The sequence below is a fragment of the Leptinotarsa decemlineata genome, unplaced genomic scaffold (genome assembly GCF_025532065.1).
Source record: "Leptinotarsa decemlineata unplaced genomic scaffold, Ldec_3_MD MMD2_tig00002082_RagTag_RagTag, whole genome shotgun sequence".
NCBI classification, from domain to species: domain Eukaryota; kingdom Metazoa; phylum Arthropoda; class Insecta; order Coleoptera; family Chrysomelidae; genus Leptinotarsa; species Leptinotarsa decemlineata.
This window is the reverse complement of record NW_027412573.1, coordinates 1871635-1885809: the sequence shown is the minus strand read 5'-3', so window position 1 is coordinate 1885809 and position 14175 is coordinate 1871635. Positions and strand designations below refer to the sequence as shown.

Sequence of the window (14175 nt, the reverse complement as noted above, 5' to 3'; positions counted from 1 at the left end):
TAAATAGAGCAGATTCGTTTGAAAAAGATCTACGATTTCGAACTATGAAGTCATAAACTCTCAAATGCTTCATCTATTTTCGATCTAATGTGGTTGGAAAAAGACAAATTTTGAACAAAATATACACCAAGACATTTAATTGAGTTACTTCGTGACTGTGAAATGGTATCTACTCGATGACTGACATTTTCCTACTATGAGACACTACTCTTCATTTCTATGCATTGAGATATAGTTTGTTAACTTCACACCATCGCTGTATATTGTTTAACTGTCGTTGCAATGTATTACAGTCTTCGATAGTTTCGACAGGTAAATATATTTTCCAATCATCTGCAAAAAATAACTTATCACAATCGACATGATTACTGAGGGCATTAATGAATAATAAGAACAGAAGTGGTCCGAGATTCGACCCCTGAGGTACTCCAGATGAAAGATTGTAATAAAAAGAATCATAGCCATTCTAAGATACAAACTGTTCGCATTGAAGTGAGTAGGATTTGATGAAAAGTACTGCTGAATTATGGAAAGCAAATCGGTGGAGTTTTTTAGAAGGATCATGTGATCAAGTCGATCAAATGCTTTAGCGAAATCAGTATATATCACATCAACTTGACCACGAATATCTAAGACATCACTGGAATTGCTACAGTTTTTTGAACATCGTTATTCGGAGGTAATGCCTTTTTTCTCAAAAACCGCAAATAATTCATCCATAATATAATATGTCGTGTCCATTCAAGTTAACAAAGGAGAGACTGGAAACTTTATTTATTCAGAAGGAAAATTGAAAATATATTTTGGAATTATCATTTCCACCTGTTGACAAAGTCACTTTTTGTTAATACTCAGCATTTTTTAAGCGAATTTATCTCTAAAAGTGTTCTGTGTGATTTTTAGAAGTTTTGAAACCCTGTTTGATTTTTATGTCTGATAATCATTTTCGATGTGTGTAAATGTTAAATATACATTTTCCATGCACTATTATTCTTTTTTTTTTTCATTAAACAACAATGTTTTTTTCATCGAAAGTTAATTTCATTCAAGTTATATACTTTTCCAATAAAATTTTGAGGAGTAAAATACACTTAGGAAAGAAAACTATCCCATGCTGATAATGGTTCAGTGCTGAAACACATCAATACAATTCATCCAACTCACATTCCGTTTTTTTGGTGCAGATTATCTCTTACTTTCTTCTCTACCCACCTGATTGCCCGCCCCTGATCCAGCCCCGGGTGATTGATACGATTTGTTGCCAGGAATTGGGTTATCGGGGTAGCTGGAAACTCTTCCAACATAATTTCATTGTGCCAAAAAAAACTTCGTAATTTGAAGTTCCAGAAAGAAAAATGAGAACCGATGCCAAAAGGAAATTGAGTTGGATCCTCGAGCTACTATCCCTCATACAAAGGATCGGAAAAAGGTATTCGAGTGGCGATGATTCGCAGTCAACAATAACAATGTATCGATTGTCATGTCTTGGATTTTAATCGATATGAATAATGTGAAGACGGATTTCCACCAAACGGACTCGCTTGCGACTATTAGTATCGTTTCGTTTTGCATTAGTAAGAAACTGATGGTAAGAAATTGTTATATACTTGATATGAATGGTATTTTGCGACATTGATTTCGCAGGCGAAGATACTTACGATAACTTAATTTTTTTTAGAAATTTCAGGAATTTCAATCATGAATTTTTTTCTCAAGATGCTGCTAACTTACCATGGGGTGATATTGTGACCATGCAAGATGTTAATTCCAAAGTAAATGTTCTCAACGAATGCATCATTATGTTTTTTGACAAACATGCTCCAATTTGCACTGTGAACAGAAAACATAAAGCATTCCCGTATAAAACTTTTAATATCAAATTGATGATGAAAACCCGTGATAGAGCTCATGCCAAATATCTTTAAGAAAAGACAGCAGTCGCTAGACAGTACTATGTAACTTCACGCAACTACGTCAATGACGCAATAAAACGTGAAAAAACAGCATATATACAATTTGTTTTGAACAAAAATAAAAACAATTCAAAAATGACATGGAGAAATCTTGCAGATTGGGATGTTACTACAAAATCATCCTCGCAAACCAATAGCCTGCCAATTGAACTACGTAGACCTGAAGAAATCAATGACTATTTTTTAAACTGGACATTCAATAATAATAATAAAAATAACAATAATAATAAATTGATTGCTCCTATGAACTTTTCCCTTACCGATAAATGTGATGATGATATTTTGACTGCTATCAAAGAAATAAAACCTAATGCTTTAGGTATTGACAATATAAGTAGATGAGATACAGGGCTTCTATGACGTATTCCCTAGGGGACGTACTTACGGTAGTGAGTGGGAAAGAGACGTATGCGACGTGTCGACCCATAGAAGGATGGAATGAGCATCGGGTAGATTCATTTGATAGATAAGAGCGCGGTGGAATTACAAAAATAACATGTGTGTCATACAGGGTGTCTTATCGTTTAAGAAAAAACATGTACGGGGTGGTTCAAATACGTCAGCGCGTAAAATAATGATATAATAATAATAATGAACGAAAAATCGGATTGAAGAAAAAACATGGCCACAGACATTAAAGGAAAAAACATGCTTGTCATACAGGGTGTCTTATCGTTTAAGAAAAAACATGTACGGGGTGTTTCAAATACGTCAGCGCGTAAAATAATGATATAATAATAATGAACGAAAAATCGGATTGAAGAAAAAACATGGCCACAGACATTAAAGAAAAAAACATGCTTGTCATACAGGGTGTCTTATCGTTTGAGAAAAAACATGTACAGGGTGTCTCAAATATGTCAGCGTGGAAAATAGTAGTATAATAATAATAATGAATGTAAATCGGATTGAAGAAAAAACATGGCCACGGGCGTTAAAGAAAAAAACATGGCTGCTGCCATACAGGGTGTCTCATCGTTTAGGAAAAAAACATGTACAGGGTGTTTCAAATACATCAGCGTGGAAAATAATGGTATAATAATAATAATGAATGAAAAATTGGATTAAAAAAAACATGACGTCAATATGTACAGGATGTTTCAAAAAACGTCATTTAAAAAAAAAATTAACGAGGCTCTATGGTTTTGACGTGTAGTGAAATCGTATTTCATCATTCGACTACTTGGAAAATTGAAATATCGTCTGGAAATATCGTCTGGAAATATCGTCTGGAAATTGATTGGAAATCAAATCGTTATTTAGGATGTTTCGCTAATCAAAATATTAGGCGCATCAACTGCTTACAAAAAATGCTACATATTTTCAAAAAATAGAAATATCGTCTAACAGAAAGGTGGTAAACTGTTTGTAGTAGAAACAGAACTTGAATTTCTTTGGACGTGCTATTAAGAGAAAAAGGTTTTTATGATATAGAGCAAGAAATTTGCGTCAAATTCATTACGTTGGAAATACTTTTGTGACAATACCTGATATTGACTAAAACAAGGCATAATACGCGTATACAGAGTGACTCAGTGTTTCAAAATACGATGATATAATAAATATGATATTATTATTAATATTATAAATTAGAAAAAAAATTGTTAAAAAATTTGAAAATGAAAACTTACCTTGTATCGCAATGTTCATTCATTATTATAAACGCTCGTGTGATTTCCCATTGGGATCGCACGCTAAAACGTTAGGCCCCCGCACCTGACATGTTTTTTTCCTAAATGAGACACCCTGTACACATTGAAGAATCACACGTTAAAACCATAGAGCTTCGTTAAACTTTTTTTCAAATGACGTATTTTGAGACATCCTGTAAATATTGACGTCATGTTTTTTTTAAATCCGATTTTCCATTCATTATTATTATTATTATACCATTATTTTTCGCGCCGACGTACACCCTGTACATGTCTTTTTTTTCCTAAACGATGAGACACCCTGTATGGCAGCCATGTTTTTTTCTTTAACGCCCGTGGCCATGTTTTTTCTTTAATCCAATTTTTCGTTCATTATTATTATTATACTACTATTTTCCACGCTGACATATTTGAGACACCCTGTACATGTTTTTTCTCAAACGATAAGACACCCTGTATGACAAGCATGTTTTTTCTTTAATGTCTGTGGCCATGTGCTCGAAGAAGAATTGGTTCCAAGTACAACATCAGAACCTGTTTCAGATCCGGTAACACTATCCGTAGCAGCCTCACGAAAACCAGGCCCCCAAACGCGGACTGCGATTCCAAGAATTCCATTTACCGGATACCCTGTGAGGGCGGAAAATCCTATATTGATGAAACTAAGAGGCCATTGAATGTTCGCATTGCCGAGCACAAGAAGCACACACAGCGAGGGGAAACCAGCAAATTAGGAATAGCAGACCATGTTTGGACCCATCAACACAACATCGAGTGGTCCCAAGCTGAGATCTTGCACAGAGAGGAACATTGGTTTAGGAGAAAATTCAAGGAAGCCGCATACATGTTGTCCAACAACGTATTCAGCCAGGCCAGCGTAGAAATACGAAACATATGGAAACCCATCATCAAACGAAAAATGGCCAACTCCCGCCAAAACGGTCATCTCTCACGGAATCAGTGAAGCGGAAAATGGAAAGCAGAGAAAGTGAAAGTATTTCAACGACCTATAAATAGTCATCACTCGGAGGAATCAGTCCAGTCATCACCCGAAGATGATTGTAGATACCAACAATCGAAACGTCGTGAACTAACGTGACTTGGAATCTCTACACTTTTTTATTATTTTCTTTTTTCATTCCTTTAATTTTATTTATTCAATTATTATATTTTTACTTGTAGGTTGTTTCACTATCATTTCATTTCAGGTTTATTGTTGCCTAATATAATTGTTATTTTCAGCTATTCATTTTTAATTATTCTTTTTTACTTGTTTCTGGGATTTCAAATCATTTTATATAGTAGACAATGGAAGTTCGAACTACTGAAATTCATCATGAAACATTGTCAATCACCTTCAAACAAACTTTCATGTAATACATGAAACGTTGAAGATAAGAAAAACTTCATTGTATCCCAATTTTGTTTTGTGTGAAGTACGACTCCACTACATTTTCTAAGCCATTAATTATATCTGTCAACATGTCTGAAGCAGTACATAAAGTTAGATCTGAGAGTAAATAATTCTCCAAAGTGAAGGCAACAGTACACGAATAACTTTAATCGTTCAGCTACTGAAATCCTACACCCCTATTTGAGAAAAGAAGTTGATTTGTAATCGTTAACTCCCTGAGGATATCAGCAGTAGCGAGGAAGTTTTACAACTCCGAACTTCAATAATTGCACTCGACTACGCGCTTTATCCGAGTTGTGTTTATTCAAACGGCGAACTTAGTTGGTAATGTATAGAAGTTACAAAATTAATATCACGTTTACCGTTGCTTAAAATATATAGCCTAACAGGTAAGCTCTTTCGGCTTTAAATAGAAGGTATTTGTGTTCATGTAGAGATCCCGTCGGTATAGGCAGACAGTGACGTCATCACACCAGCCAGGTTACTTCTCAGCAAGGTATAGAGACCATCCAGTTAACCAAATTGTCACGTGGTGTCCCACCCATCGGCGAACCAATCAGAGTGTATCAAATTGTCACGTAGTGTCCTCAAACTGTCACGCATAATCAGAGCGCACGCTTCTGCATCATCGTGGCGGGAGATTTGAATTTTCTGTGGACATGAATAGTTCAGGCAGACAGACACGCCATCACGGCAGAACCATTCAAAGCGTGATATGTTAATTTGTTATACATTTTAATGAAGCTGAAAAATTCAAAGTCACTCATAGTGACTACAAGTGCAAAGTTGCAACCTTCACAACAAAAACCTACCCATTAGAGTACAACTAGAGCAGTAACAACACCAACTCAGAAGCCAACAATCAGAAAAAGGATCTTGGATCTTCAGAAAGAACTTCGATCCCCACAACAATGATCGGAGTGATTTACTGGAACTTGAAAAACCAAGAGAGCTTCATTATCATACTAGTTGTTGGCCGGGGCTTCGACCGCGTAGAATTTGGTTTGTCACAATAAGTTTCGTGATAAACCATTTGGAATAAATAGTTGAAATATTTTTTATCAACCCAAAGCTTCAGGTTTCCAACTGATAAATTTAGATCACGTATTAAATCACTGAGTTCATTTTGAGAAAACAACTTTGGCGTAGATGTTTCACCCTCCCATTCACTTCCACTGGTAGACTGATTCGATTTCTGTAAATTTAGCAACATCATTGTTTCTGAGGGCATGCGAATCACTTTTGAAACATAAATAGGCCGAGGGAGATTTTCACTGTGTAAAACAGGACATTTTGTAGACTGTAAGTCTGGATATCTCCATGTTTGATTACCAAAGTCTAATCCAGAACGTTCTCCTTTTTTCCACAACCGCAAAGACTCAACGCAAGACTTACAAACTTCATTAGGAACCCATGATTTATCTAATTCGCCATTTTAAAACCGAAATATTCAGCATAAGTTTCCTTAACAAAGTCTGTGATATTTCTTTTTTGTTTTTTTGATATATAAATACCACAAATATAACAGAATAAATTACTACTATATTTGCACTTCTTTCGTGACAAACTTATGTTTAAAAAGACAAGAGAACGGACACTCAACAATTGAAACAAAATATTAACTTATATCAACTTATCCAGATTTCCGTGTTAGTACTTCAATATTATCAAATAACTGAGTTCTCAGCTGTTTTGCAGAGCAAGGAGCCCGAGAAGTGGGGATCACGTGATGTTTGTACGTGCAAAGAAGTTTCGCAGAAGCCTAATCATGACTGAGAAAATAATGTTTTTTTACTAACAAGCCGATTATCTTTAAAAATACTAGATACGTAAAAATCATAAAAAATAGAGCACATTTAGTACTTTCATAAATATATTCGTCATTTAGGCACTCGAAAACATAAAAATTTGCAAAAATATCCAGGGCAACACAATTTTTTTTTGTACAGCTGTGTTAACTTACCATAAGAAGAAAGGAAGCCAACAAAATAAAAACGCCCCCATAATTATACCGAGTGTTCTCGCTGCTTTGTGCTCAGCTCGCCAGCTTTTCGATTGTTGACGTATGGTTGTACCTGAAACAAAAATTATTCAAATGAATATTTGTTACATCCATAATCTTGACGAAATAATTTCATCATATGCACGTGCTTTATTCGTCCATGGTAATGTGGCAAAACAGACAACTTTATTTGACAACAATTTATCAATTGTCACAGTTCTGAAATCCCTGTTGTTTACTTTAAAAGTAAAAAGAATCTATCAACCGCTTCCACTCAAGACACATAAATATCCACGAATGCTAAACATGTCGCTTCAATCAATTAGATGGGCATGACCCGATTCCGGCTTTATTCAATTAAATTGGAGTTGATTGGTAAAGCCATTCGTACAATACATTGAGCGTCGCATTAGCATTTATAGATTACGGTTTTCTTCGCAGAACCGTACATTTATAGTCGCTTTCATTTCATCTGCCTCGTTGAGTTTCCATTTTATAATCGCTCGTCAATCGCATCGAAAGCTCAAGGCTTCAGAGAATAAATGAGATGGGATAATGAATTATTGGAAGATTGGGCAGCCCGGCTCCGAACTGAAGAAATCATTTAAAAAAATGATTTGATGATCAATCAGTGAATACTTCACCTGTACAATTCCGCTTACTGCTTCGATAAGTTTGTTAGGGGTTTAAATGGACACCAATATGTTTTGGCACAATCACGTCGCTGGAATTGCGAAGGCTGCTCATCAAAAGCTTGGAATACTCCTTCAAACCAGAAAACTGTATATACCTCAGCAACTTTTGATTATTTATAAAGCTCAGATCAGACCTTCTCTGAAGTTTTGTTCACAAGTTTGAAGCTCCGCCCCTAAGCAGACCCTGAAGCTGCTGCATTCCATCTAGAAAAGAGCCATCCGCATGATTGGAGACGCGAACATCAGTAGCAACCTTGATAGTCTGGAACATCGAAGAAAGGTAGGGGATTTGTCTCTCTTCTATTGATACTTTCATGGTAGATATTCATGTTATTTGGTACATTGGATTCCACCAAGAGCGGTACATATCTGAAATACGAGACTGACTGTGGCTGCTTCACTGATAACGGTACATATCATAAATACAAGACTGACTGTGGCTGCTCCACTAAGAGCGATACATATCTGAAATACGAGACTGACTGTGGCTGCTTCACTGATAACGCTACATATCTGAAATACAAGACTGACTGTGGCTGCTCCACTAAGAGCGATATGAATCTGAAATACGAGACTGACTATGGCTGCTTCACTGATAACAGTACATATCTAAAATACAAGACTGACTGTGGCTGCTCCACTAAGAGCGGTACATATCATAAATACAAGACTGACTGTGGCTGCTCTACTAAGAGCGGTACATATCTGAAATACGAGACTGACTGTGTCTGCTTCACTGATAACGGTACATATCTGAAATACGAAACTGACTGTGGCTGCTTCACTGATAATGGTACATATCTGAATTACAAGACTGACTGTGGCTGCTCCACTAAGAGCGATACATATCTGAAATACAAGACTGACTGTGGCTGCTGCACTAAGAGCGATACATATCTGAAATACGAGACTGACTGTGGCTGCTTCACTGATAACGGTACATATCATAAATACAAGACTGACTGTGGCTGCTCCACTAAGAGCGATACATATCTGAAATACGAGACTGACTGTGGCTGCTTCACTGATAACGCTACATATCTGAAATACAAGACTGACTGTGGCTGCTCCACTAAGAGCGATATGAATCTGAAATACGAGACTGACTATGGCTGCTTCACTGATAACAGTACATATCTAAATACAAGACTGACTGTGGCTGCTCCACTAAGAGCGGTACATATCATAAATACAAGACTGACTGTGGCTGCTCTACTAAGAGCGGTACATATCTGAAATACGAGACTGACTGTGTCTGCTTCACTGATAACGGTACATATCTGAAATACGAAACTGACTGTGGCTGCTTCACTGATAATGGTACATATCTGAATTACAAGACTGACTGTGGCTGCTCCACTAAGAGCGATACATATCTGAAATACAAGACTGACTGTGGCTGCTGCACTAAGAGCGATACATATCTGAAATACGAGACTGACTGTGGCTGCTTCACTGATAACGCTACATATCTGAAATACAAGACTGACTGTGGCTGCTCCACTAAGAGCGATATGAATCTGAAATACGAGACTGACTATGGCTGCTTCACTGATAACAGTACATATCTAAAATACAAGACTGACTGTGGCTGCTCCACTAAGAGCGGTACATATCTGAAATACAAGACTGACTGTGGCTGCGCCACTAAGAGCGGTACATATCTGAATTACGAGACTGGCTGTGGCTGCTTCACTGATAACGCTACATATCTGAAATACAAGACTGACTGTGGCTGCTCCACTAAGAGTGATATGAATCTGAAATACGAGACTGACTATGGCTGCTTCACTGATAACAGTACATATCTAAAATACAAGACTGACTGTGGCTGCTCCACTAAGAGCGGAACATATCTGAAATACGAGACTGACTGTGGCTGCTTCGCTGATAATGGTACATATCTAAAATACGAGACTGACTGTGGCTGCTCCACTAAGAGCGGTACATATATGAAATACGAGACTGACTGTGGCTGCGCCACTAAGAGCGGTACATATCTGAAATACAAGACTGACCGTGACTGCTCCACTGAGAGCAGTACATATCCGAAATATGATACTGACTGTGACTGCTCATTGTTCCGAGGTTCAACACAGTACACCCAAACAGAATAGAATAGAATATAACTTTATTCGTCACTGAAGTTATTACAGAAAGGAGTACAGAATGTACAACTTATTGGATTCGTCACAAAATATGATATAAATTGAATATTTAGTTTACATATGAAAATCAGCACGTGAAGAAGTATGAAAAACAAAATGCAGACATATATAAAAATATACCTAATTACAACATATTAGTTCATGTCTCCAGAAATACCTCAAACGAGTAGAATGCCCTGGGTTCTAGATACTTGTACAGGGAGTTTTTGAAAATTCTCAGATCGGTAAGATCAATTTTGCTATTAAACAAATCTATTATAGCAGAGAATACCTTTATATATGTACGAGTTTTGCCCAATGGTTGATCTTGAGTATAGTTGATGTAGGTAACCACATTTTCTTGTATCGTACTTGTGTGAACTGCTATTTCTAAAAATGGAATTCACTTGTGTTTCAACATTCAGAGTAATTTGAAATACATCCAAAGCAAATGAAACTTCAAACGTTCAAGCCAGTCTCTATATACCTACACAGTAGGTTTAATGGACTGATGCCTATCAGAAAACAACTACTCCCCTGGCTAATACCACAAAGGGCGTTGGTTTATATCCGACAGGCGTCAGTGCAGGAAGATTCCTGCACTGACGCCTGTTGAAAGTCTTCAAGGAGAAGCTACCCACCATGGAAAAATCATATAATTTGAATGACATCATCTCCGATTTGAGCCAATGTTCTGAGATGCAGCAAATATCTACAGATCCCAGATTTGTCAAAAATACCCTGTACATTAAAATGCATTATATTGAGTGTTTTTGTTATATCTTTCTTCACTTTCTTTGTCTCTAATTTTGCTACTTTTTTTTGTCTCTAATTACATCATTTAACATGACTGTTAAAGAACTCTTCCATTCGGAGAACTGCGTTTATGTGGAATAAACTTCTTGAAAACGTTTTTCTAAATGGATATAATCTCCAGGGATTCAAATCCAACGTGAATCGCTACTTTAGCACAGGTACCGATCTCAGAATGCTTCGAGGATTTTCCTGTAGAGCTTGTGTTCTATCCTTAAGAAAAATAGCGAGGCGAAGACCTTCACAATCTGTTACCACGTCCTCTGGTACCCATCTAGCCAGCTAGCTCTCAAATTTTTCTGTACTATAACGCATTTATATTAATACGAAACTCGCGGACTGAAATGTTTCAATTAACAACGACAATATTCGCAATTTGCGACGTGGCGTCGTGCAGCTTCGAAACGAGCAGCACTTTGTAATCGCACAAACCACATAATGCGATGGTACAAGAAGCGTCTCCTTAATTAGTATGACGTTGATTAAGGCGATGTGCGAAGTCGTAACCGCGCTACGTCGGGTATCCTTCGTGGAAGTTGAGTTTGTGTTTTGGTCCCATGTCTGAGGTTTAACATTTCTCCGAAATGCGTAGTTTCGGTGTGTGGAATTAGCCCGAAAAAATCGGAAAATTGAAATTGAATATTGTCCAAGAATTCCCACTTGCTGGACGCTTTTTCTTTGAGAAAGTAGCATGTGGTACGTTCCGGACTAGTTCGGAAAGAATCACATTGTTGGTTTCATTGTTAATATACCATTCGTAGGCATGGTTTTGGTCATTACCATAGCAACGAAATAACGACTGACAGCTAGTCGACATGAAACTAGTTAACATTGGACACTACGTGACCGATGCCTTCTACGTCGGCTACAACTGCTGGATAAGGCACGATTCTTTGGTCAATACCGTGCAGGAAGATTACGTACTGAAACTCCAGGGAACCCAAGTTCCCTATTTGCTTTTCTACAGGAAAAGCGACATGATCCAATCTAAACAAGTCCCCCCCCTAGGGAGATGAGGTTGCTGCTTTTACGTAGACTTCAGCGTCTGGAATCTTATGAAATTTCTCTTTTGAGTTTTTATCGAATGTGATGTTTTGTTTAAGTTTGGTGGATAAGTAGGTAACATTCTGGTTCATTTTTGGGAAAGAAGGTTTTTGACTTTCTACTACTCCATCTCGATACAAAAAAATTAGGGAATCTTCCAAAAAAAGGAAAGAAGTAATCAATTTGAAAATAAGTAAATCTATACATGGATGTGTAGATCATGCAAAGAAGTAACTTTCAGACACAAACTGAAAGAAAGTCCTCCTGAAACAGCTTTCATATAAACATTGAATAACACGAAAGAAAAAATTCTTTCGAAACAAATACTTCTATATGTTTACGGCGAAACATCGATGTATACCAGTGAGGATGACAGTGTTTCATGTGAGTACAATTTGTTACCATTCATTTAAAGTAGAACTCATGTGAATGATATCTGATTTTCATTCCACAACGAATATTTGAAATACAAACTGGGTAAAGATAAGTATCTTCTGTATAATTCAGTGTTCATATAGAAGTATTTGTTTCGAAAGAATTTTTTCTTTCGTGTAATGCAATTTTTATATGAAAGTAGCTGTTTCAGGAGGACTTTCTTTCAGTTTGTATCTGAAAGTTACTTCTTTGCATGATCTACACATCCATGTATAGAGTTACTCATTTCAAAAATGATCACTTCCTTCCTTTGGAAGATTTCCTCATTTTTTTGTATCGAGATGGAGTAGTAGAAAGCCAAAAACTTTCTTTACCAAAAATTAATCACTACCAAAAATATAACTCCTTCAATTCAAATTCTCGTTCATCATTAAAACCTCGTTCTTTGAATTCTTCGTCATGAACGAAACTTGGAAAATGCTACTCATGTAGTAAATGTTCCCTAAATGAGTTGACATTTTGATTTTTGAAAATTTGCATGGTTTTGTTCGCCATTATCGCAATGAACTTTGGAAAGCAGCAGCATTAGTACGTTTGAAAAAGTGCCAATGTAATTTTCAATGCCGCAGCTTCTGCCCCATCATAATTATTGCCTGAAATATTGAAACCCAGGCACGAAAACGTTTAAGATTCATTCACGGAATGGATAGATATTTGGCTCGAAAATCTGAAACTGTCAAATCCTCTACCTTGTAAAGCATAAACTCTATATTGGAAAATATCATTTTAGTTGAAAAAAAGTTAACATAGTGACTTTTCCGTATGTAGGAAAGAATGTTGGTTATAGGGTAAAGTCTATCAGAAGTCTTCAACAGCGAACAGATCAACAAATTCATTGGGGAAGTGGAAAATGAGACACAAGCCTACGGCTTGACCTAGATTATGTCTACACTTCCTGAAAAACAATGTTTTCCGGACTTGTTACGTAAATTAGTAGTATTGAGTTAGAAATCATCAACTAGTTGACCCAGGTACAAGCATCCATAACAAATTTCATCATTTGTATAATTTAATATGATTTGAAATCTCCGAAATAAACATGAAAGTAAAAAAATAGCTGAATATAACAATAATATTAAGCAGAAAACCCTGAAACGGAATCACAGTAAAATGAAAATTGAGCAGGATAAGAAAATTGAACAATTTAAATGGAATAAAAATGGAAATTTGGAAGATTTCAATCCAAGATACTTCACGATGTTTAGATTATTAGTATCCACAATCGTCTTCCGGTGATGAGTTGACTGTTTTCCGCTCCATTATGGGTTTCCATATGTTGTGTATCTCTACGCTAGTTTGGCTGAATCCGTCGTTGGGAAACATGTATGTAGCTTTATTGAATTTTCTCCTAAACCAGTGTGCCTCCCGAATGATCCCAACTAGGGACCCCTTAATGTTATATTGATGGGTCCAAACATGCTCTGCTAATTCCCGATTTGCAGATTTCTTTCTGCTGTGTGTGTATCTTGTGCTCGGCAATGCGGACTTTCAATGGCCTCATAGTTACACTATTTATCTTCTATCTGGCTATCTTCTAGCCAAAGTCTGTTCTACCATCACTTTGGAGTAACCATTTCGTTGAAGATCTTCCTTGATGTTGCCTTGTTCTTTCTCGAGACATTCCTTCGTTTTACAGAGCCTGAAAGCACGGTCTACTAGAGTCTTGAAAATTTCTCTTTTGGTGAATTGGTGGTGGTTGGATTCGTGATTCAGATACTGTCCTGTGTGAGTGAGTTTTCAGTCTTAGTGTCGGTCTTCTTCACCAATACATCTGAGAATGACAATTTGCTGCCAAACGGCCATCTCCCGCTAAACTGGTGAAACAGAGAGAGGAAAGAGGAGATAGGCGAAAGCACTCGAATGACCTATAAATAGTCACTTCTTGGAGAAATAAGTTCAGTTATCACCCGAAGACGATTGTGAATACCAACAACCGAAACGTCGTACCTTGGCTTGAAATCTTTCAATTTTTAATCTTTATTTCATTTAACTTGTTCAAT

The 14175-nt window shown here is 36.8% G+C and overlaps 1 protein-coding gene across 1 annotated transcript in view; it reads right to left on the bottom strand.

The window, feature by feature from the left end:
* Positions 1-14175, bottom strand: part of LOC111512679 (octopamine receptor beta-2R) — a 107993-nt gene that overhangs the window by 19596 nt on the left and 74222 nt on the right. The window contains exon 2 of the mRNA XM_074176805.1: positions 7003-7114. Within this exon, the coding sequence (XP_074032906.1) occupies positions 7003-7114 (112 nt within the window). The remainder of the gene's footprint in view (positions 1-7002; positions 7115-14175) is intronic.